Consider the following 20,489-nt stretch of genomic DNA (forward strand, 5'->3'; position numbering starts at 1 on the left):
GCGAAGGCCTTTGCCTCCTGAGGCTCGATCCCTCTGCTTCTTGTTCACTGAGTTGTGAAGACGCCGATCTGAGGCGGCGTTTAGGGTCTCCAGGCATGGACAGTTCCGCACACCGGAGGCTAGGAGGCGCGTGCGCGGGGCCAATGGCAGCCCAGGACGGGTGTTTCCTGCGGCCAGCTCCGGCGGGGCGGGGCTTCTGGCTCCTGGCTGAGGTACGTCATCTGACTGTGCCGGCTCGCGCCGCCGGTGCGCTGGGGCCTGGAGGGGTGTTCCGGGCGCGTTTCCCCGGCCCGGGTAGGGAAGGGGCACCCCGTGAGCGCTAGCCGGGGCCCCGACCTCGGTCCCCGCAACCCTGACGCGACGCTTTAGGCCTCGTGTGCATTTTCACTCGAGGAAACTGAGTGCGACAGTCAGGCGACGTTACCCTGCTCTGGGCAGGGAGCGGGAGGCGGTCGGCTGAATTCTGGAGCCGCCTCGGTCGCCACCTCTCCGGGCCCCGCTTTGTCCGCAGGGTCCCATGATGGCGGCGGCGTGGATGGACCCGGCGCAAGTGAGTGGACGATGTTTTGGGCATTGCTGCTTCTCTGCTGGTTCCGAGAGGGCTCCTGGGCAGGGTGGAAGTCAAGAAAGGCACTGCATTTTTCTTTGTCCTTGTCGTTTATTTACAGTTGTGTCGCGTCTATGACACGTTTTCAGTCAGTGAGTGAAGGACAAATGATGCTTCCTTCCTAAGCTCCCATCAACAGTTACGAATCCAGCCGCCACCATGGCCTGCAGTTCCCTACCCCATCACCCACCGGCTGACCTCTGACTTTCCGTTCTTCCCTGTACCACCTCTTCAGAAACATCAACCTGACCATTCCATGTTCTCGTTCATCCCCCAGTCTTTGTCCTTGCATGAGTGTTTCCCTGGGGTACTGTCCCTATGCCTTCGCAGGGCCTCCCTCTCATCTTCTGGCCTGTGCTCAGATGTCACCTATATAGAGAGGCCTTTCCTAGCTGTTCCAGCTACAACGGCTCCTTCCCTACTTGCCCATCTTTCTGGCATTTTTGTGTAGAAACTTAGCCAAATGAAATAAGTGTATCTGATTGAATTTGTCCAGGATGTTGTGGGAGCAAAGAGAAAACAATAACAAAAAAGTACAATAGCTGACCTTCATTGAGTCCTTGCTGTGGGCTGACAAGCAGGCATAATATATAACCTGGTTACATCCTCAACTCAGAGCTGAGTTCTGTTTTGCACAAGAACAACTTGAGGCTCAGAGGTTCAGTTACCTGCCCAAGTTCACTGCAGCTCTTAAGAAGCAGAAACTAACAACCAGTATGTCTGCCACAACCTTTATTTTTACCCTCTTGTCTACCAGCAGTGGATAGGGAGGCCTGCAGTTGATACGTAAAGGTATCCCCGAGCGGGATACCTTCCAGTAGGTGGTCTTGGCATGAGTTGGAGACATGGCATTTCAGCAGGTGGACAGAAAGAGGATATATTGGCTTTTAAGGAGTCCCCAGAGGACCTGTGGAGTTGCCTTGCCCCTCCCTCAGTCTGCTGAGACATGTCCTAGGATGGCCAGACTGTGGTCATTTGCTGAATGTTCCTGCCTACTCAGCCAGGACAGACATTGTTCTGTTGTGGGTCACAGCCTGCATTGTCCTTGATGGTCTTCTTCCTGGTCCTGAAGTATTCTTTCCTCAGGGATATGTGCTGTCAGGACAGAGGTAAGTTAAAGAAATGATGGCTCATTGTGGATTCTCCCTGGGAGTCTCCAAGGCACAGAAGCAACGGGAGCTGGTCCTGCCACTTCCCAAGCAGGTGCCACCACCTCAGGTGACTCTCCTGTGAGGTGGGTGATAATGAGTCTGCTCCTCAGCCCAAGTCCACAGAAATATTTTCAGCGGTGTCTGAAATGAATGTAAACGTGAAGTTTTTTTAAATACTTCACATCTTCACTAACTCTGATTTTGCTTTGCTAATGGAGGAATGTCAGGGTTATGCAATTAGACCCTAGACCAGAGGGGCCTGGGTTCAAATCCTACCTCTGCTCATGAGACATGTAAACTTTGGGTGAACGAGGAGAGCCCCTGAACCTCAGGTCCCTGACTGATGTGAAGATGATGATGGTATTGACTTCACAGGCTGTGATCAGTCACCCCAGGATTTCTTTCACAAATATTTTTTCTTTAATTCTTTATAACTGTTATTGCTGAGTTAGAATTATTGTATTCATCCAGAAATCAAGGTTCTGAGAAATGAAGTGAGGTCCCCAAGTTCACACAGCAGGCAAGTGTTGATTTTAAGATTTGGGATTCGCATCTCAGTATGACGTCAGAACTGGGTACTTGCAGTCACTTTTAATACAGGTAGGCACACAGTGAGGACCAGTGAGTCTTGGTTGCGGGTACTGTAATTATTATTGGTATTATTTTCATTATCATTATTATTTCCTGTTCCTCTGACATCTGAGAGTTTTTACCATTCTGTCCCTCACAGTCCACACAGGATGGTCCTGACCTTGTGTCCTCCATTGGCTCCCACATAGGGGACTGGTCTCCTGCACTGCTGTGATGAGTGCAAGCAGTGTCTGTCTCTAGAGCTCTAACACAGAGCTCAGCCCTCAGGAAGTGTTTGCTGTCTGCCCCTTTTCCATCGAGATAGACGGTCTCTGATCCCATCCAGCAGCCACAGGACCAACACTACTGCCTCTATTTGACTTTCCAGATGCCTGTGACCTTTGAGGATGTGGCGGTGACTTTCACCCAGGAGGAGTGGGGGCAGCTGGACCTGACCCAGAGGACCCTGTACCAGGAGGTGATGCTGGAGACCTGCAGGCTCCTGGTATCTCTGGGTAAGTCTTCCCCACTCTGCCATGTGGGGGACCTGCCACCTCCTTCATTCTACCCTCTGGCTCCAGGCTTGCTGGTTGTGAAGGCCTCTAGCCTGCCCTTCCTCCTCCCCACAGCTTCAGTCTTTTTCTGTACTCACCTCTTCCTACCTGGTCTCCTGTCTCTTAGCAAGGGTTGGGCAAGAAACAGACTTTTTTACCTTTGGTCATAGCCAAAGGATGTGTTGGGAGAAAGTGAGGGTGTCTTGCAGAACCCAAAGGCGCATTCTGGCTGGGCTCCTTGAGGGACAGATAAAAGAACACAGAAAACCATGATTAGCCCTGGCTTCTGGGTCTCTCATCCTGGCTTCTCTCTTTGGGGTGGCCTGTGTCATTGTCTTTTCACAGTGGATTTTTCTGCCGCAGCTATTTTGCAGAAGAAAGTGGTCATCCAGCCCTTGCGCTCTGAGGCCAATACATTCCTTGTCTCTACTTCTTTCTGTATGTTTATATTGTTTCTCTTCACTCATTCAATTCTCCCAGCATGCTGTCATTGGCAAGGAAGGAAAATAGGGCCATTGCAATGAGTCCCTCATAAAGGCTAATCCACTGAATTTAAAAGACACATCTTTATTGTGAAAAGCTCTGCAGTTTTTGATGGTACAAGTCCTTTCTTTTGTGAAATGTTGGTAAGAATAGATATTTGATGTTTGTATAGATGTGTCATTTTGACCAGATCACTGTGTGGAATTCCCAATTTTTTATTTTAGTGGTTTGTGAAATGCTGAAGTCTGGCGTCACCAAGTCTGCCCCTCTCTGGTCCCTGTTTCCTGAGAATTGAATTCTGCTCATGTCCTCTCATCACCACAGCTCATTTGTCTGAGGTATTCGTAGCTTCCTCCTTAGTGTAGCACTTGGAAGACCAGTGTCTGGTCTCAGACCCTTGGTGTCCAGCCCCTACTCTGCTACTTATGAGCTGTGCATTTCTGGGCAAGTTACTGAACCCGTATATGCCTCAGTTCTTTCATAGGTAAAGTGAGGTGACATAGTATCTACTTCACAGGCTGTTATGAGGGTAAATGGCTCAGAACAACGCCTGGTGATTCCTTGCTGTGTGGTTTAGCATTTGTGACTCCTGCTGCTGTCATTACTCTTAAAGATACCATCGTTGTCCTGGTCATCGTCCTCACACTTGGACTCTGCCTTTTCTGGAATAGTGCTGTGTAGCTTTGTAGTTAAGTAGGCCAGATGCCAGACACGACTAGACCCTGGTTTCCATCTTGGCTCAGCCATTAATTTACCTGGTTTCAACAAATCATTTTGCCTCCCTGAGCCTTGGTTTCTTCATCTATAAAATGGTGCTCATTCAGAGCATGTACTTCATGTGGATGCCGTAAGGAAATCCTAAAATGGAATTTTTCATGCCTACAGGAAGAACAACAGAACACTGCTTAGGACCAAAAAAAAAAGAAAAAAAGAAAAAAACATTTAGATCAATGAATGAAGACACTTAAGCTTGTTCCTTTTTGAAGACTCAATATTTTAAACATGTCATTTCTTTTCTAAATTACTACATAAATTTAATTCAATTCAAAATAAAACGATGCTGTTAAATTGCTTGGCGCAGTCCCTGGGATGTGGTTACACCCTATTAATACTAGTTTGTTTTGTTTTTTTTTAAGACTTTTTACAGCAGTTTTAGGTTCACATCCATATTGAGAGGAAAGTACAGAGATTTCCCATATACCCCCTGCCATGACATGCACAAGCTTCCCCATGATCAACATTTCCCCAGATGGGACATTTGTTATAGTTGAGAGCCTACACTGACATGATAGTCACCCAGAGTCCATAGTTCACAGCAGGCTCACCCTTGCGGTTGTACAGCCTTCTCCCAGGTCACTTAGGCTCTGATAAAACTCTACTTGGTTAGGCTTTGTTAACTCCATAGTTTCTCCTGGAGGCGGGCCTTGTTAAGAACAGGGCACTCTGGAATATTTCAACTTTTCCCCTCCCCCTGCCAGAAGCCCAACGGGATGTTTTCCTAGAATTTTCTGTGGGAATCTAGTTGAGCTCCTAGAGGTAAATCTCATAATATTGTGAGGATCCTTCTCTGACTGGGTCCCCCTGGAGTTGTCTGCACTGAGCTTCCAACAATTCATCTCTTACTGCTCAGGTTTTCTACCCAGGCACTGGTTCCTATAGCAGTTGCTGCTCATGAGTCTGCTCTGGAAAGCCATGACTCCCTGTATTCGCTGTCTGTCTCTGCAGTCTTGGGGGCAGGCAGCAGTTTGCCCTGTGTGCTCCCCTCTGTCACTGTTCCAAGAAGAGTTGTTGATTTTGCAGTTCAGTCTTTGCAGCTTTTCACTTATTAGGATAGAGTGGCATCTCCCAAGCTCCTTATATGCAAAACTAGAAATGGGAAATCCCCTAAGTGTTAGTTTTTGACTTACTATTAGGATTAAAAATTCCATAGCAACGTGGCAGATTAATGAAGCACCTGGATCCAGGAGCCACGGTTCAGTGAAGTCTTTTCAGAAAGTGATATTCGAGCTGAGACCCAAAAAGTTAGAGTTAGCTAGAAAGAGCTAGGTGGGAGTCAGACATGTGCAAAGGCCCTGAGGTCACAGGGAGAATGACTTCTGATAGTTCTGAAGGACAGCCTCGGTCACCTTTCCACTGCCCTGTCGCTGTGCTGGGGCACATGGCAGACGTGAGTGAACATTTGCTTTGCGAAGATGGGTGAACCCTGAGCTTTGGTGCAGGATCTGCAGGTGAGTTTTCTGTGGTCCCGGCTCCTCTGCTGTTGACTTCTCCACAGGGTCTTTTCCCTTCATATTTGTTGATATGTGTTTAGCTACACATGACACCAGCTCAGTCTTCACCCTAAAGGAAATTCAGCATCTCATCCAACACGAAGCTCAGAGGTGGGCAGGCTTCTGGGTTGGTGGGTGCTAACCCAGTTATCTGTTTCTTCGCTTCCTGTCCTTGGTCATGATGCTCAGGCTAGGTCCCTCACAGAAGTCTCAACACGCTCCAGGACGACAGGAGCTGCAGGCGTGTCATTCTGCCCTTCCTGGAATAAGCTCTCTTGTTACTCAGAGTGGTTCATGTGGGTCATCTGCCTATCTCAGACTACTGATGATCAGGGCTATCATTTGTGAGATGATGGAGACCATGGCTTTTTAACCTATCAGGTGTGTCACCATCACCTGGGGCTTGTGTAAAACATACTGATGCCCAGGCCTCGCCCACAGGTTTTGTCTGAATGGGTCTGGTGGCGACCAGGAGCCCCAGGGTTGCTGATGCCCGGGGAGCTTGAGGCCCGACTTGGATTAACGAGAAAGCATCTCTGTGTTGGGATTCTACACATGGAGATCAAAGGGAACTGGTGTGGTCTATGCAGCCAGCCCTAATGTCGACAGTCTGGGGCCCAATGATGGTGTTTTCGCCATTGGTTTCCAGGTCACAGCATTTTGTTTGCATGAATGGGAGCAGCTTTGTTCCAAGGTTGAAGTTCCAGCCTAGACTGAGAGGTTTTCTTTCTTGTCACCAAAATCCCTATGTCTTCTTTCTTTTTCCATGAACAGGCTGTCCCTTGCCCAAATCAGAACTGATCTACCCACTGGAGCATAGCCCGGAGTTACAGACATCAAAGAGAGGCCTCTCCCCAAGTTTCTGCCCAGGTGGGTGCCAACAGCTGGCCAGGTCGGGGTCACGGCCCCTTGCCGACAACGAGTTAACCACTGCCTCTGCCTCTGGAATTTGTGGGAATTTTCTTGTGGCCTCTGTAAGGTTGGGATCCATGGAGGCTTTTAATCTGTGGTTCTCTCTCCCGCTCCTTCCAGCCCTATCACACTCTTCCCTGCTCCTGGTGGGGAGTTGTGGGGTGTTAGGTACATTTGCGTTCTAGGTTCTGGCTGCCTGGGTTTAAAAGCTAGCTGTGACACACAGCAGCCTTGTGGCCCTGAGGAAGTTGCGTGTGACCTTGTCGTGCCACTGATGTCTCAGCAGAGTTTCATGGCAAAAATAGTCTTCTTCCTGCGTGGCTTGGTCCTCACCCTTACACATTCCTCTGCATCTCTCGTGTGTGTGTCTTCCCTTCTCACCTCCCTAGGGGAGGTCTTGCCTCCAACGACGGCCGATTCCTGCACCAGTATCTAGATCACACCTTCTCCGGAAACCTGCTTCTTCTTTTCTGCCTCTTCAGTAACTTTATCTGTTCTCTACTCAGCATAAAATACTCTCAGGGCCTTGTGCTTGGGGAAAGTAAATAAAAAGTGCCAATGCCTCTCTAATGGCTTCACACTGGCATTGACTCCTTTCCCTGTCCAATCGATCTTAGAGAAGCTTTGTCATTCTTCAAAGAGATGTCTACACTTGTGTTCCATACCTACCACTTACTATCATTTCTTGCACTTTTTGAATACAAATCATCCTGTATTGTGCAAAATCTTAAGAGGTCAGCTTGATGAATTTTTACATATGTATAAACCCTTGTACCCACCACCTGGGCCGATATATAGACTATCTCCGGTACCTCATCAAGGTCCATGCCCTCAGTAGCCCCTTCTCTAGGTCCCCCTATTTAGCCTGTCAGCATAGATCAGTTTTGACTGTTGAGCCCCACATTCTGCTATTTGTCATATCTGCCTTAACAATTCTTTTTGTGTGGTTGGACGTGGTTGGACTTTGATCAATTTCAGTACAATGTTATGTCACCGAAAACTGCCATTCATTTATCCATTCCTGTCTTGATGGGCATTTCTGTTATTTTTAACTTAACACTGCAGGAAATGCTCTTGCTGTGTCTTGGTGTATGTAAGCACTGGTTTTTGTTAACCTGTTCCGGTATGTGTATAGGTCGTGGGGTAGCTTATGTTGAGCGTCAGTAGAAACTACCAGACTCGCAGTGTCTGCACTCTTTCCCATCCCCACTGTTCACATGTGCATGTCCATCCCTCCCTGTCCTTGTCAGCTCATGGAAACATAGTTCCCTTTGCCCTTTGAGGCCTTGTGGGGAAGTCCCTTTGTTCCAATAACAGCAGTGAACTGCTGCTTCTACGGTCAGTGCTTTGCTCCAAATTTTCAAATGTGGCAGTGATCACAATGGTTTGGGTAATGGCCCACAGTTTACCAAATGCTCCTGCTGTGCCCGGCACAGTGCAAAGCGCTTTACAGACATCTTCTCACTTAACCCTCATGACAGCCTGTGAGGCAGAAATGGAGTCTCTCCATTTTGCAGATAAGGAAATTGAGACAGGAACAGCTAAGGAATTTGTCAGCTGACTTTGTGCAGGCAGAATTTGAGCTGTGTTGTTCGGGTACAGGAAAAACCTGTATTAAAATTACGCTGATGGTAACGACTTTGAGCACCTCTTGTAATTGCATAAGTCCAATGTGACTTGACTTATATTCATCTTTTGTTATTGGTGTATATTAAGTTTTACAATTTTAATACAATTTTTTCCTTTCTTAAAATGTGTATACATTTTTTGGCACCCTCTGTATATGCATTATATAAGGCAGGCACTATTTTTAGCTTTATTATTTAGAGAAGAAAATGAAGGCTTACAGAATTTGAGTCCCTTGCCAGGTGCCACAAAGCTAATATTCAGTTCTTCTTGAACTTGGGCCTACAGTTTTTGTGGCCAGAGACCATGACCTTACTGCTTCCCATCTAGGCTGCATTAGGTTCCCCTTCGCTGGCCCCTTGTAGCACCTTGAGATATTCTTGCTTTGAGCAAACTCAGTGTCATTATGCTGTACCCGACTTTACTCTCCAGACACTTTGTCCCCCATCCATCCTTTCCTTCTGTGTCTCCCCTCTAAAGGTTTCAAGAGTCTAAGAACCAAAAAAATAAACAGCAAACCTGGGTTTCAGAGATTGAACACAGCTGGTACAGGGCCACTATCTTCATCTTCTTGCTCTCACTGAAATGGTGATCCTGTTTTTTCTGTGTTGTCATCACTAATAAGCCATTGTGTGTGTGTGTGTTCTCTTCAGGTGATAGCACAAAACCCGAGACCACACAGCCTCCCCCTTCCCACCTGGCCTTGTCTGAGGATTTCTTACTCCAGGAAAGACGGACTCAGCCAGCCTCTGGGGATGCCCATGTGGGGCAAGGCAAGGGTCAGGATGGGCTGTCAGAAGTTCAGGAAGGACATTTGAGACCAGGAACAGACTCCCCAAGGGAGAAGCTCCCTGGAAAACTGAGTTCTGAATGTGATGGTTTAGGGAGAGATGATGGTTTGCACTCCAGGATTGTCCAGGAACCAGTCTCTCCAGGAGACATTCTATGTGAACAAGACTCATGCAGACTGATGAGAGGTCCCTTAATTCATGAAGGGAAACAGCCCTATAAATGTGAGGAATGTGGGAAAGTGTTTAACAAGAAATGCTTCCTGGTTCGACATAAGCACATTCACTCTGGAGTGAAGTCCTATGAGTGCACAGAGTGTGGGAAAACCTTTAGCAAGAGCACACACCTCCTGCAGCACCACATGATCCACACGGGGGACAAGCCCTATGAGTGCCTCGATTGTGGGAAGGCCTTCAACCGCAGATCACACCTCACGAGGCACCAGCGGATCCACACTGGGAAGAAGCCCTATGTGTGCAGTGAGTGTGGAAAGGCCTTCACCCACCGTTCTAATCTGGTCCTGCATAACAGAAGCCACACTGGAGAAAAACCCTTTGTGTGCAAAGAATGTGGGAAAGCATTCCGTGATAAGACTGGTTTCCTTCGACACTACATCATCCACACGGGAGAGAAACCCTTTGTGTGTGTCGAGTGTGGGAAGGCCTTCAACCGCAGGTCACACCTCACATGGCACCAACAAATTCATAGCGGAGTGAGACCCTTTGAATGCAAGGAATGTGGAAAAGCCTTTTGTGACAGCACAGACCTCATTCAGCACTACGTTATCCACACTGGAGAGAAGCCGTATAAGTGCCTTGAGTGTGGTAAGGCCTTCTACCGCAGGTCACACCTCAAGCAGCACCAGCGGAGTCACACTGGGGAGAAACCTTATGTGTGCAGTGAGTGTGGAAAGGCCTTCACCCACTGCTCCACTTTTATCTTGCATAAAAGGGCCCACACTGGAGAAAAACCCTACGAATGCAAAGAATGTGGGAAAGCCTTTAGCAATCGGTCAGACCTCATTCGACATTTCAGCATCCACACTGAAGAGAAGCCCTTTGAGTGCAGTGAGTGTGGGAAGGCCTTCAACCGCAGGTCATACCTCACAAGGCACCAGCGTATTCATAGCGGAGAGAAGCCCTATGAATGCATGGAGTGCGGCAAAGCCTTTTGCCAGAGGGCAAACCTCATTCGACATGCCATTATCCACACGGGAGAGAAGCCTTATGTGTGCACTGAATGTGGAAAGGCCTTCACCTACTGCTACACTTTTATCTTGCATAAAAGGGCCCACATTGGAGAAAAACCTTTTGAGTGCAAAGAATGTGAGAAAGCCTTCAGCACTAGGAAAGACCTCATTCGACACATCAGCATCCATGCTGGAGAGAAGCCCTATGAGTGCAGTGAGTGTGGGAAGGCCTTCAACCGCAGGTCAGGCCTCACAAGGCACCAGCGGATTCACAGTGGAGAGAAGCCCTATGAGTGCATGGAGTGTGGGAAATCCTTTTGCTGGAGCACAAGCCTCATTCGACACACCGTCATCCACACTGGAGAGAAGCCCTATGAGTGCATTGAGTGTGGAAAGGCCTTTAGTCGCAGCTCATCCCTGAGTCAGCATCAAAGGATGCATTCTGGGAGAAACCCTGTCAGTGTAACAGAAGTGGGAAGACCCTTCACAAATGGGCAGACTTCAGTCAACCTCTAAGAACTCCTTTTGGGGAAAGACTTTTTGAATGTAAACACTGAGGAAAATGTTTTGCTAGAAGTAACATTTACTCATTCATACCAAAGAGCAATTCCACAATTTTCTTCTCTGTGAGAAAACCTCCTATTGCAGTATATCAGTTGTCATCTAACAAGTCACGTTAGAAATTGACTCAGCCTAGGATTTCATTCAACATCGTAGAATTCATACAGGAAAGTGATCCAATGTTTATCATGCATTTAGCAAAACCTTCAGCCACATCTTCCTCCTTAGTTTATACTGCAAAATTATTCTCAGGGAAATTTAAACAAAGGAGAGGAGACATAGAAGAGGGAAGACAAATGCAAGCACAGCTTCTTCCATACAAGTTTATGGCAATTTGTCATCCCATCCTTAGTTTATTTGGGGAAAGGGAAGTATTGTTTCAGAGATCAGAGGGTCTTGTCCCTTTGTCTTTTATATACCTTCACTTCTGTCCAGCATTGGGAGAGTTAGTTGTGGGTATGTCTGAAAACATCAGTTGAAAGAAAGCCTGTGTTCTACAACATTGTCTCTACCTGTGAGCAGCATAAGTCTGTGAGAAATATGAAGGCCTGAGTGATGAACTGCTTTTATATGTCTATGAATGGGTCCATTTTACTGCACACTTAAGACTTTGAATTTTGAAAATCATGATTTTTTTAATGTGTCTTCAACCATCCAAAAAACTCATACTTTGTCTTTATCCACTCACTTGTTTGTTTGTTTTTCTCTATTTTTCTGTGAGGTGAGGATGATAGTGGCTGTGCAACCTTTCCAGATAAAACCTAATTCTTACCTCTGATTGTGGTTTCTGAGCTTCTTCAATCCTCCTTAGAGACGCTTCCACCTCAACAATTTTATAGGGGTTGAATAAGAGTGAAAATAAAATAAAACATGTTTAAGTTAAATAAAGGATAATAATAAAGTCAGAAAAACACATAGAGAAAGCATCTCATTTTTAACTTTACAAAAGATTGTGAAGGTTCACTGTCAAATTAACTAGAATTTTAACAGGTGCAATGGACATGTATACATGTAGGTATGTGTGAGTGCCACTGCTGTCACCATAAGCTGTCTCGATATAAAGACTAATGACTAGTATCTTTTATCAGGGTATTTTGGAATTCCTTCATTGGTATTTTTTTTGAGCTATATGTGATAGTATTACCTCATGTTAAGAAATATACTGTACAGAAAGATATCAAAATAATCACGTATTCACTTGGAACCCTCCTTAGGGCCTTTTAAGTGAGCACATGTGTAGTTTTGGAATTGTAGGCCAAGCCATTTTCGTTGTATTTATCCATGGCATTATTGTGAAAACCTTCATCCTTTTCATGTCATGTCGAAGAAGTCTTCAGAAAGCTCTAGGTCTGGAATATTTTCTCCTGTGTTTTCTCAAAGTTTTATAGTTTTATCTTTTACATTTCTGGTTCATCTTAATTTTTTATTGCCATGTGAGGTTTACATTAAATTTCTTTCTTGTGTTTCTGCCTAAGGATGTTCTCTTCTAGCACCATTTGTTGAAAAGACTATCCTACCTCCATTGAATTGCGTTTACTCCTTAGTAAAAAATCAGTTGGGCATTCATGCTGGTCTATTTCTGAGTTCTCTGTATTATCCCATTGATTGCTGTGTCTTAACTTCTGCCAGTACCACACTATCTTGATTACTGTAGTTATTACTAAGTCTTAAAATTGGGTAAAATGGTTCCTCCATATCCTTTTAAAAAATTGATTTAGATTTCCATATCAATTTTTTTCCTTTGGCTTTCCATATACATTTTTATCATGTGCTTATCTATATTTACAAAACATCTTGCTGGGATTTTGGTAGAAATTAATCTGTGGGTCATTTTGGTGAGGTTTGGAATCTTTATTATATTGACTCTTCCAGTCCATGGACATGGTATGCCTCTCCATTTATCTAGATCCTTGTTGATTTATTTCGCTAGTGTTTTGTAATTTTTAGCTTATAGACCCTGAATATATTTTGTTAGATTTTTATCTAGGCACTTTTTTTTGAGTCATTGTATGCAGTGTTGAGTTTTTCATTTCAGTTTGCACATGATCATTACTGTTATATTGAAATATGATTTTTGTATGTTGAACTTGTATCTTACGGTCTTGCCGAATTCATTTATTAGTTCTAGCAGCATTTTTTTGTTTTGTAGATTCCTTGGAATTTTCTTCATAAACAATAATGTTAACCAGCAAATAGCGGACATCTTATTTCTTCTTCCTAATCTGTAACCCTTTCATTTCTTTATCCTGTCTTTATCATACCAGCTAGAACTTCCAGTACAGTGTTTAATGGAAGTGATGAAAGAGGACATTAAGAACTTGCCTTGTTCTTAATGTTAAGGGAGAAAGAATTCAGTGTTGACCATTAAATAAGATGATAGCTGTGGGCTTTTATTACACATGTTCTTTAGTTTAGAATGTTTCCCTCCTAATTTGCTAAGAGCTTTCGTTATGAATGGATGTTGAATTTTGTTAGATACTTTTCTCCAGCTGGCCTGGTGGCTCAGGTGGTTGGAGTGCCGTGCTCCTAACACTGAAGTCAGCGGTTCCATTCCCACATGGGCCAGTGAGCTGCACCCTCTACAGCTTAGATTGTGAACAACAGCTCTCCCTGGAGCTGGGCTGCTGTGAGCAGCCGTGGGCTGCTTATTTCCTGCCACAGGCTACCGTGTGCTGCCATGAGTGGCCAACTGGCAACCGGCAACCGACTGTCTCCCTTGGGAGGAGCGCAAGGCTCATAATACCAGCATGGGCCAGGGAGTTGTGTCCTACACAACTAGACTGAGAAACAATGGTTTAAACTGGAGTGGGGAGGGGAGGCGAATGAAGGGGGGAAAATACTTCTCTCCTTCAATTGATGTGATTGTGTGATATTGTTTTTTATTTTGTTGGGGAATTTTGTGTCTAAAATCATGTGCATATTGGTCCATAGTCTAATTTTTTTGTAGTGGTGTTGGTGTCTGAATAATACTGACCTCCAAAAATGAACTGGGAAGTGTTCCTCCTTTTCTTCTTTTCTGGATGAGATTTTATAGTATTGGTGTTATTCCATCTATTTCTGTATTATTTCTTAGTGTCACTGTAAACAGAATATTGCTGGATATTTTTCAACCCACCAAAGTTACTGACTACTAATTCAAACACTTATTCCATATTCCTTTCATATGTTACTTGGTATATTTGGGTTTAAATGCATCTTTCTGTTTTGTGCTTATCTTTGTTTCAGTTCTGTGTCTTGTACTTTCCTTTAAAAATTTGTATAGATTGTTTATATTCTACACTTTGCTTTTAGTTGGGAGTGTATATACTCCTATTAAAGTTTAAGCTAAAATTATAACACTTGTCCTCAACATAAATGAGCATAGAGTTAATACCTTCACCTTCCTCTTGCACAATATGAGGGATATTAAGGATTGCATGGTAATTCTATCATTGTATTCAGCAATGAGATACTGTTTATGTTTTATACAGATAATGAATAACTGTATTACCACAGATACATCCTTTTGGATCTTTATTCCTTCTACTGTGTTTCCCTGAAAATAAGACTGGGTCTTATATTAATTTTTGCTCCAAAAGATACATTAGGGCTTATGTTCAGGGGATGTCATCCTAAAAAATCATGCTAGGGCTTATTTTCCAGTTAGGTCTTAATTTCAGGGAAAAAAGGTATTGCTGCAGACCTTTCACCTGGTCACTTTCCTTTGACCGTAAATGTAACCTTTAACATTCATTTTCTGTGGGTTAGTTTTCTATTACATTTTTCGTTTTTGGCCACGTATAATCTTATTCCATGCTTTTTCTTGAAAAACACTGTTGAAATCTTTGTTGGCGATGATTTCTTCAGGACCTTCAGTATGTCCTTTCGTTATGTCCCTGATATATTGGGTGTGAGTGGAGACTATTTTGTGTTGATAGTTTCCTAATGGTAAGGAGCAATATTTGAACCTGATGCAAAGGACAACACACCTTAGGGATTGTCAACAGTGAGTTGAGCTCAGTAACTAATGGTGTTTTGACTTGTAATAATAAAAGGGTGACAGTACAGAATACATAGGATAAATAATAAAATATACATCTGGTGGCCAGATTGGTGGATTGTGACATAAACTGACTGGATGCTTACCAATCCTATTTTCTTTTTTTTGACACCTGGCAGAACAATGTCTCAGCTTTCCTTACACTTAATTTGGGACCATGTGAATGAGTTGCAGCCAATTGAATATAGGCAGAAATGACTGAAATTGTGTATTAATTGTTCTTGTATTTGTGCACCATTCTGGGGATCTCCTCAGTGATTCTAGATTTTACACCTCCCAGGATTTAGTGCTGCCTTGGGGGCTGCAAGTTCAGGTGATGGGCTTATTGTGATGGTGTTTTGATGAGGACAGGACATGATGACCTGAAGCCTCTGAGCTTCAGGCTGTGCCATCTCATGATCACTTATTTGTACCTCCCCTGAGGGTCAGAAGGAGATGAAGGAGGGGAAAAGAGAGGTCCTGGTTACTGTGAACTAGTATCACAAATGTAAAGCTATGTCAACTCCACTATACATTTGGGCCTGAGAGCAGTTAATCCTGAGGTTCCCAAGATCTGAACTGTGTGGCCTGCAATAAGGCATCTCTTGGGCAACATGCCTACCTGTAGTTTAAGAAACCCTGCCGTGCTGTTTAAAAAATAACTAAAGCCAAATAGTACAAATGTGTGCTTTTTTTTTTTTTTAATTTTATTGGGGAAGGGGAACAGGACTTTATTGGGGAACCGTGTGTACTTCTAGGACTTTTTTTTCCAAGTCAAGTTGTCCTTTCAATCTTAGTTGTGGAGGGCACAGCTCAGCTCCAGGTCCAGTTGCCATTGTTAATTGCAGGGGGCACAGCCCACCATCCCCTGTGGAAGTCCAACCAGCAACCTTTTGGTTGAGAGGACGCGCTCCAACCAACTGAGCCATCTGGGAGCTCAGTGGCAGCTCAGCTCAAGGTGCCGTGTTCAGTCTTAGTTGCAGGGGGCGCTGCCCACCATCCCTTGTAGGACTCGAGGAATCGAACTGGCAACCTTTTGGTTGAGAGCCCACTGGCCCATGTGGAAATCGAACCTGCAGCCTTCAGAGTTAGGAGCACGGAGCTCCAGCTGCCTGAGCCACCAGACGGCCCCAAGGGTGTGCTTTTATGTGAAATTTTTAATCAAAACTTGTGCGACTATCTGCTGAGTGAGTGAGTCATTTTTTTTTGTTTGTTTTGATAAATAATGGCAAGAATCCTGCAGAGATGCCCGGACTTCACCTCCCACAGCAGTGTACATGAAAGCATTGTGATGATAATGCTAACAACAGTGGTCCCCCTTATCTGTGGGGGATACTTCCAAGATCCCCAGTGAATATTTGAAATGGAGGATAGTACCGAACACTACTATGTATTTTTCTATTCAGACATATACATATACAGTGCAGATATGCTGGACAAAGGGATGATTCACATCCCGAGTGGGACGGAGCAGGATAAGTTGAGATTTCAACATGCTACTCAGAACTCTGTGCAATATAAAATTTATGAATTATTTCTGGACTTTTCCATTTAATATTTTCAGACTGTAGGTGACCACGGTTAACTAACACTGTGGAAAGCAAAACCACTAATGGGGGGGATTAGTGTAGTTATTAATTTATTGAGCACTATGTGAAAGGCACTTTCATGTGCAGTCCCATGAGGGACTTACTACTTCCCATTGAAGTCACAGTAGCGCCATGGTTCTCATGGTTGAGTGAGCTACCAGAGGATTCCATAAAGCAGAATGCTGCACCCAGTCCCTAACGTTTCTGATTCACTAGGTCTGGGTGGGGCCACAGAGCTGGCATTTCTAACAGATTCCCTGGCCCTGCGGTTACATAACTGAGGACAGGCTTTGCTTCCATGCCCATCGAAATTTGGGCGTTTTAAGAGGAAGACAGAACCGCTCCTGTGTTTGGAAACCTGGAACTTTATTTCCCAGCCTGTTCCAATAGCGCCGCCTGTCGGTTGATATGGAAAAGGGAAACCGCACATGCGCACAAACGGAATACACTTCATTACCCAGAAGGAGATGCCTCACGCTTCCGCCCGAGCTCTGGGCCAATGAAAGCCTGGGAGAGGGGCGTTTCCTGCGCCTTGGGGCGGAACTTCTGGCCTTGCCTCCGGAGTACTTCCCGTAGCGCGCAGTTGCTGGTTGGACCGGGTCCACGTGGATGGGAGCGCAGCGCTAGGGGGCCACTCGGGCGGAGCACGAAAGGAGGGTGACGTGGCGGGGCTGTCCTTGCTCCTGTGCGATTGTGACTTCTGGCGCCTGCTCTGTCTCCCAGAGACTGTCCGCGACTGTGGGACGGGCGCCCTGGTGCCTCGTGCTTGCCCAGGGCTTCAACGATCCGGCGCCCCGACACCTGAAAGTGGCGGCCTGGGCCTTGTGAGGGTTCTACACCCTCTTATAGCGACGCTCAGAGTGCGACACGAAGCAGGAGGTGAACCCTCCCTGGTCACACGCCACACAGGGCTCCGCGTAGCCCATTCGGCCGGGTGACAGAGGCGTGGGCGGCAGCGCTGATGAATCCCGCGCAGGTGAGTGGAGGGTCCCTCGGCCTCACCCTCACATACCCTCATCGTCACCACTCCCCCTGGTAGCTGATGGTGGTGTCCTAGGGCTCTACCTTTCCATCTCTCGGTTCTCTGTCGTGGAGTCCCTGGAGGGGGTCAGTTCTGGACTAGAGTCCTGAGAACAAGCCAAGGATTACACGGATGAAAAACGTTCGGAAGGGTGTCCTAGTCACGAGAACAGGCATGTACAAGAGTTGGAAGTGAGACTGAGTTGGGAGTGATCGGGATCTCTATTGTATCTTATGGAAACAGCGTGGGGCAGAAGCCCGGCCTGGAATGGTATCTCGAGGAGCTAAGCGCCCCTTCTGAAAGTTTGGATCAGAGAACGGAGATGATTTAACAGATTTCATTCAGCGGGTTCCTTCTGGCTGCAGAGTGGAGACTGGAAATGAGACAGGAGGAAGGGACACCAGGGAGGAATGTGAACTGACAGCCTTAAAGTTGTGTCTTGGAGGCTCGGTCTGGATGGCACCAGGGGAACTGACTGGCAGCAAGGTGCTCTGGGCTCTTCCTGCCAGACCCATAACTTACAGAATATCTGTCTGCCCACCTGCCTGGTTCTGTTCGGGGCTGGACATAGTGATCAGAGGCCTGGTGTCTCCTCTGAGTTAGGTAGGCTGGGAGGAGAGGGACCAGGGGTTGAGTATGTGAGCAGATAGACTGGGGGGTCCTGTTGCCTGTGGGCTCAACTGTCCCCATCGTGGCAGGGCTGTGTGACCTTCGAGGACGTGTTCGTGTACTTCTCCAGGGAGGAGTGGGAGCTCCTTGAGGAGGCTCAGAGATGCCTGTATCGTGATGTGATGCTGGAGAACTTTGCGCTTGTGTCCTCACTGGGTAAGTCCCTGTTTTAGTTATCTGTTGGTACACAGCAAATTCCCCCAAATTTAGTAGGTTGAAAAGACAGATATTTATTATTTCATGGTTTTTGAGGGTCACAATCAGACATATCCTACTTGGGTACCTCTAGCTCAAGGTCTTTTGTGACTTTGCTGTCAAACTGTCCAGGGCTGCTGTCTCACCTGAAGGCTTAACTGGAGATGAATCTCTTCAAGATCATGTACACAAGCAGACTATTGGGCTAATTTGTCATTTCCTTGCTGGCTGTTGGCCAGAGCCCTCCCTCAGTTGCTTGCTATGTTGTCTTCTCTGAAAGCCCACCACAAGGCAGCTGATTCCCATGAACTTGAGCAAGAGACAGCATTCAAGATAGAAGCCAGTATTTTTGTAATTTATTCTCAAAAGTACCATCCCATCATTTTTGCCATATTCTGTTTCTTATTAATAGGAAAGAGTTTTTAGGTCCAGCCCAAACTCAGCTGGAGGTGCTTAATGAGGGCATGGATTCCAGGGGGGTGGGTATGATTCCCAGTTTCCTGGGCCAGGTTTTAGTCTTCCTTTTTTTCCCAAGAGGCAGCTCTGTGTCTCATGGTTCTATCACAGCACAACTTTTTGGTTCCCTGGAGTAGTTGGTGTGGGTACCAGGGCCAGGCAGTGGGCACTGCCTTCTACTGCCTTCTCTTCCTGAGCAGCCCCAACATCTACTATCCAAAGCTTTGAAATGAAGGATTTGGGGTCACGAGACTTACAGTCTGTTCAACAGATTGCTGATGTCCTGGCCACATGTTGGCTGGGAGGACTATCCAAATTCCTGGCCTTTCTGTTCCCAGGTTCTGCCCCTTTCCTTCAAATGACATTTCCCAAGGCCTAACTATTCAAGGAATTGCAGGCATTGACGTGATTACTCCTTGTGAAAAACAGTGAGCTGTTACTGCAAGAGTTTCTTCCATGATTCTTTTTTTAAATTTAATTTTCTTCTCTGTGGAAAGAGTTGCCCTGGGTCATGGTTGGCCACTCACCAGCTCTTTCCCCTTAGGACTTGCAGTTTCCAGGTCCCATGGAGTGACCCACATGGAGCCAGAGGGGAGCCCAGGGTTCCTGAGAAGGTAGACAGCTCCAGCCATAACAAAGAAGACCTGGAGGAGGCCTGGCCCTGGTGAGTGCAGTGGTGACGTCAGGGCTGGCTTCGCATTATACGAGTGATCTGTGCTTTTGACTAGTAGTGTTTGATGCCAACATCAGTGGCTAACCTCATCTCACGTTTCCTTCCCCATTTTTGATGCTTTCCTCACTTGTCATTTGTACTCGGACTTTAGGTACCGGTTAGTCCCCCACCTTTCTCTTCCCACATCTGATCTGTTTCTTTCTTGGTACTCCATGCACTGCTCTACAGAATTGGCTTTCAATGAACATGTCATGAGGTGTGCACATTTCGTTAAAATTTCCTTGAAGACTAAGTATTCAGTTTCAGACAGATTTTTCTGGCCCTGGACACACCCTTTGGCACAGCATTCACCTGTCACAAGGAGCCTATGCCTTGTTGGGAGACTATATCTCTTCTCCTTACACTGTTCCTTGTCCTCAGACCCTCTCCCCGTGATGTGTCCTCCATTCTGTGAAGGCCCGCAGTGCACAGCAGCCCTTCCTCATCCTGATTCTAGCACCCGTGTTCTGCCAACAGTCCCAGGGACTAATTCCTGGTTTGTCAGACACACGTTTGTTATGGAACACCATTTGCCCCCCCACCCCCATTAAACATGTACTTCACCAGCATTTCTCTTTCTCCAGGTTGTTGGTGTGGACAGGAGGAGGAGGCTGCACCTTCTGAGCAGGGTGTTTCTGGAAGTGTCCCAGATGAGAACTTGCGAGGCAGGCCCTTCCCCACAAAAGGCTCACTCCTCTGCCTGGTAGCCCGGTTTTGATAGACAGTTTTGCACCTGCCTAGCCACAGGGACCAATGTCTGGCAGTGACCATCCAGCAACATGTGACTCATGTAGGAGAGACTTCCGGTTCAGTGTAAGCCTTGATCAGAGGCAGAAGCAGCAGGGGGAGCAGAATTGTTTAGAAGGGAAGAGGGCTAGGCCTCATTTGTGAGGAGTGGCAGATCCTGTGTGTTAGAGAACGCCTTCACTTGCAGGGTAGGTCGAAATAACTTCTGGCCAACTCTGGATTTGTCCAGCACCAGGCCCCTGACTGGGAGAAGCCACACATGAGCACGGAGTGTGGGGAGGTCTTTCTGTGCTGGCATCACTAATAGGCCGTTGTGTGTGTTGGATTCATGTTAGGCGAGAAAGCATGACCTGAGACCATAAAGCCTTTC

At 46.2% G+C, this 20,489-nt stretch overlaps 1 protein-coding gene across 1 annotated transcript; it reads left to right on the forward strand.

Moving 5' to 3' along the window:
• The first annotated feature begins 224 nt into the window (after nucleotides 1-224).
• LOC117034577 (zinc finger protein 543) lies at nucleotides 225-13,934 on the forward strand. The gene is made up of 4 exons (XM_033127688.1): nucleotides 225-550; nucleotides 2,717-2,843; nucleotides 6,410-6,505; nucleotides 8,827-13,934. Exons 1-4 carry the CDS (start codon nucleotides 518-520, stop codon nucleotides 10,665-10,667), a joined length of 2,097 nt encoding a protein of 698 aa, XP_032983579.1. The 5' UTR covers nucleotides 225-517; the 3' UTR covers nucleotides 10,668-13,934.
• The last annotated feature ends 6,555 nt before the right edge of the window (nucleotides 13,935-20,489 follow it).

This window comes from Rhinolophus ferrumequinum, chromosome 15 (assembly GCF_004115265.2).
Source record: "Rhinolophus ferrumequinum isolate MPI-CBG mRhiFer1 chromosome 15, mRhiFer1_v1.p, whole genome shotgun sequence".
In the NCBI taxonomy this organism is placed as follows: domain Eukaryota; kingdom Metazoa; phylum Chordata; class Mammalia; order Chiroptera; family Rhinolophidae; genus Rhinolophus; species Rhinolophus ferrumequinum.

Coding starts and splice junctions, on each gene's coding strand:
- LOC117034577 (XM_033127688.1), top strand. CDS start 518: ATGATGGCGGCGGCGTGGATGGACCCGGCGCAA. Junction 551..2,716: donor CGTGGATGGACCCGGCGCAA/GTGAGTGGACGA, acceptor TTGACTTTCCAG/ATGCCTGTGACCTTTGAGGA. Junction 6,506..8,826: donor CTCCCCAAGTTTCTGCCCAG/GTGGGTGCCAAC, acceptor TGTTCTCTTCAG/GTGATAGCACAAAACCCGAG.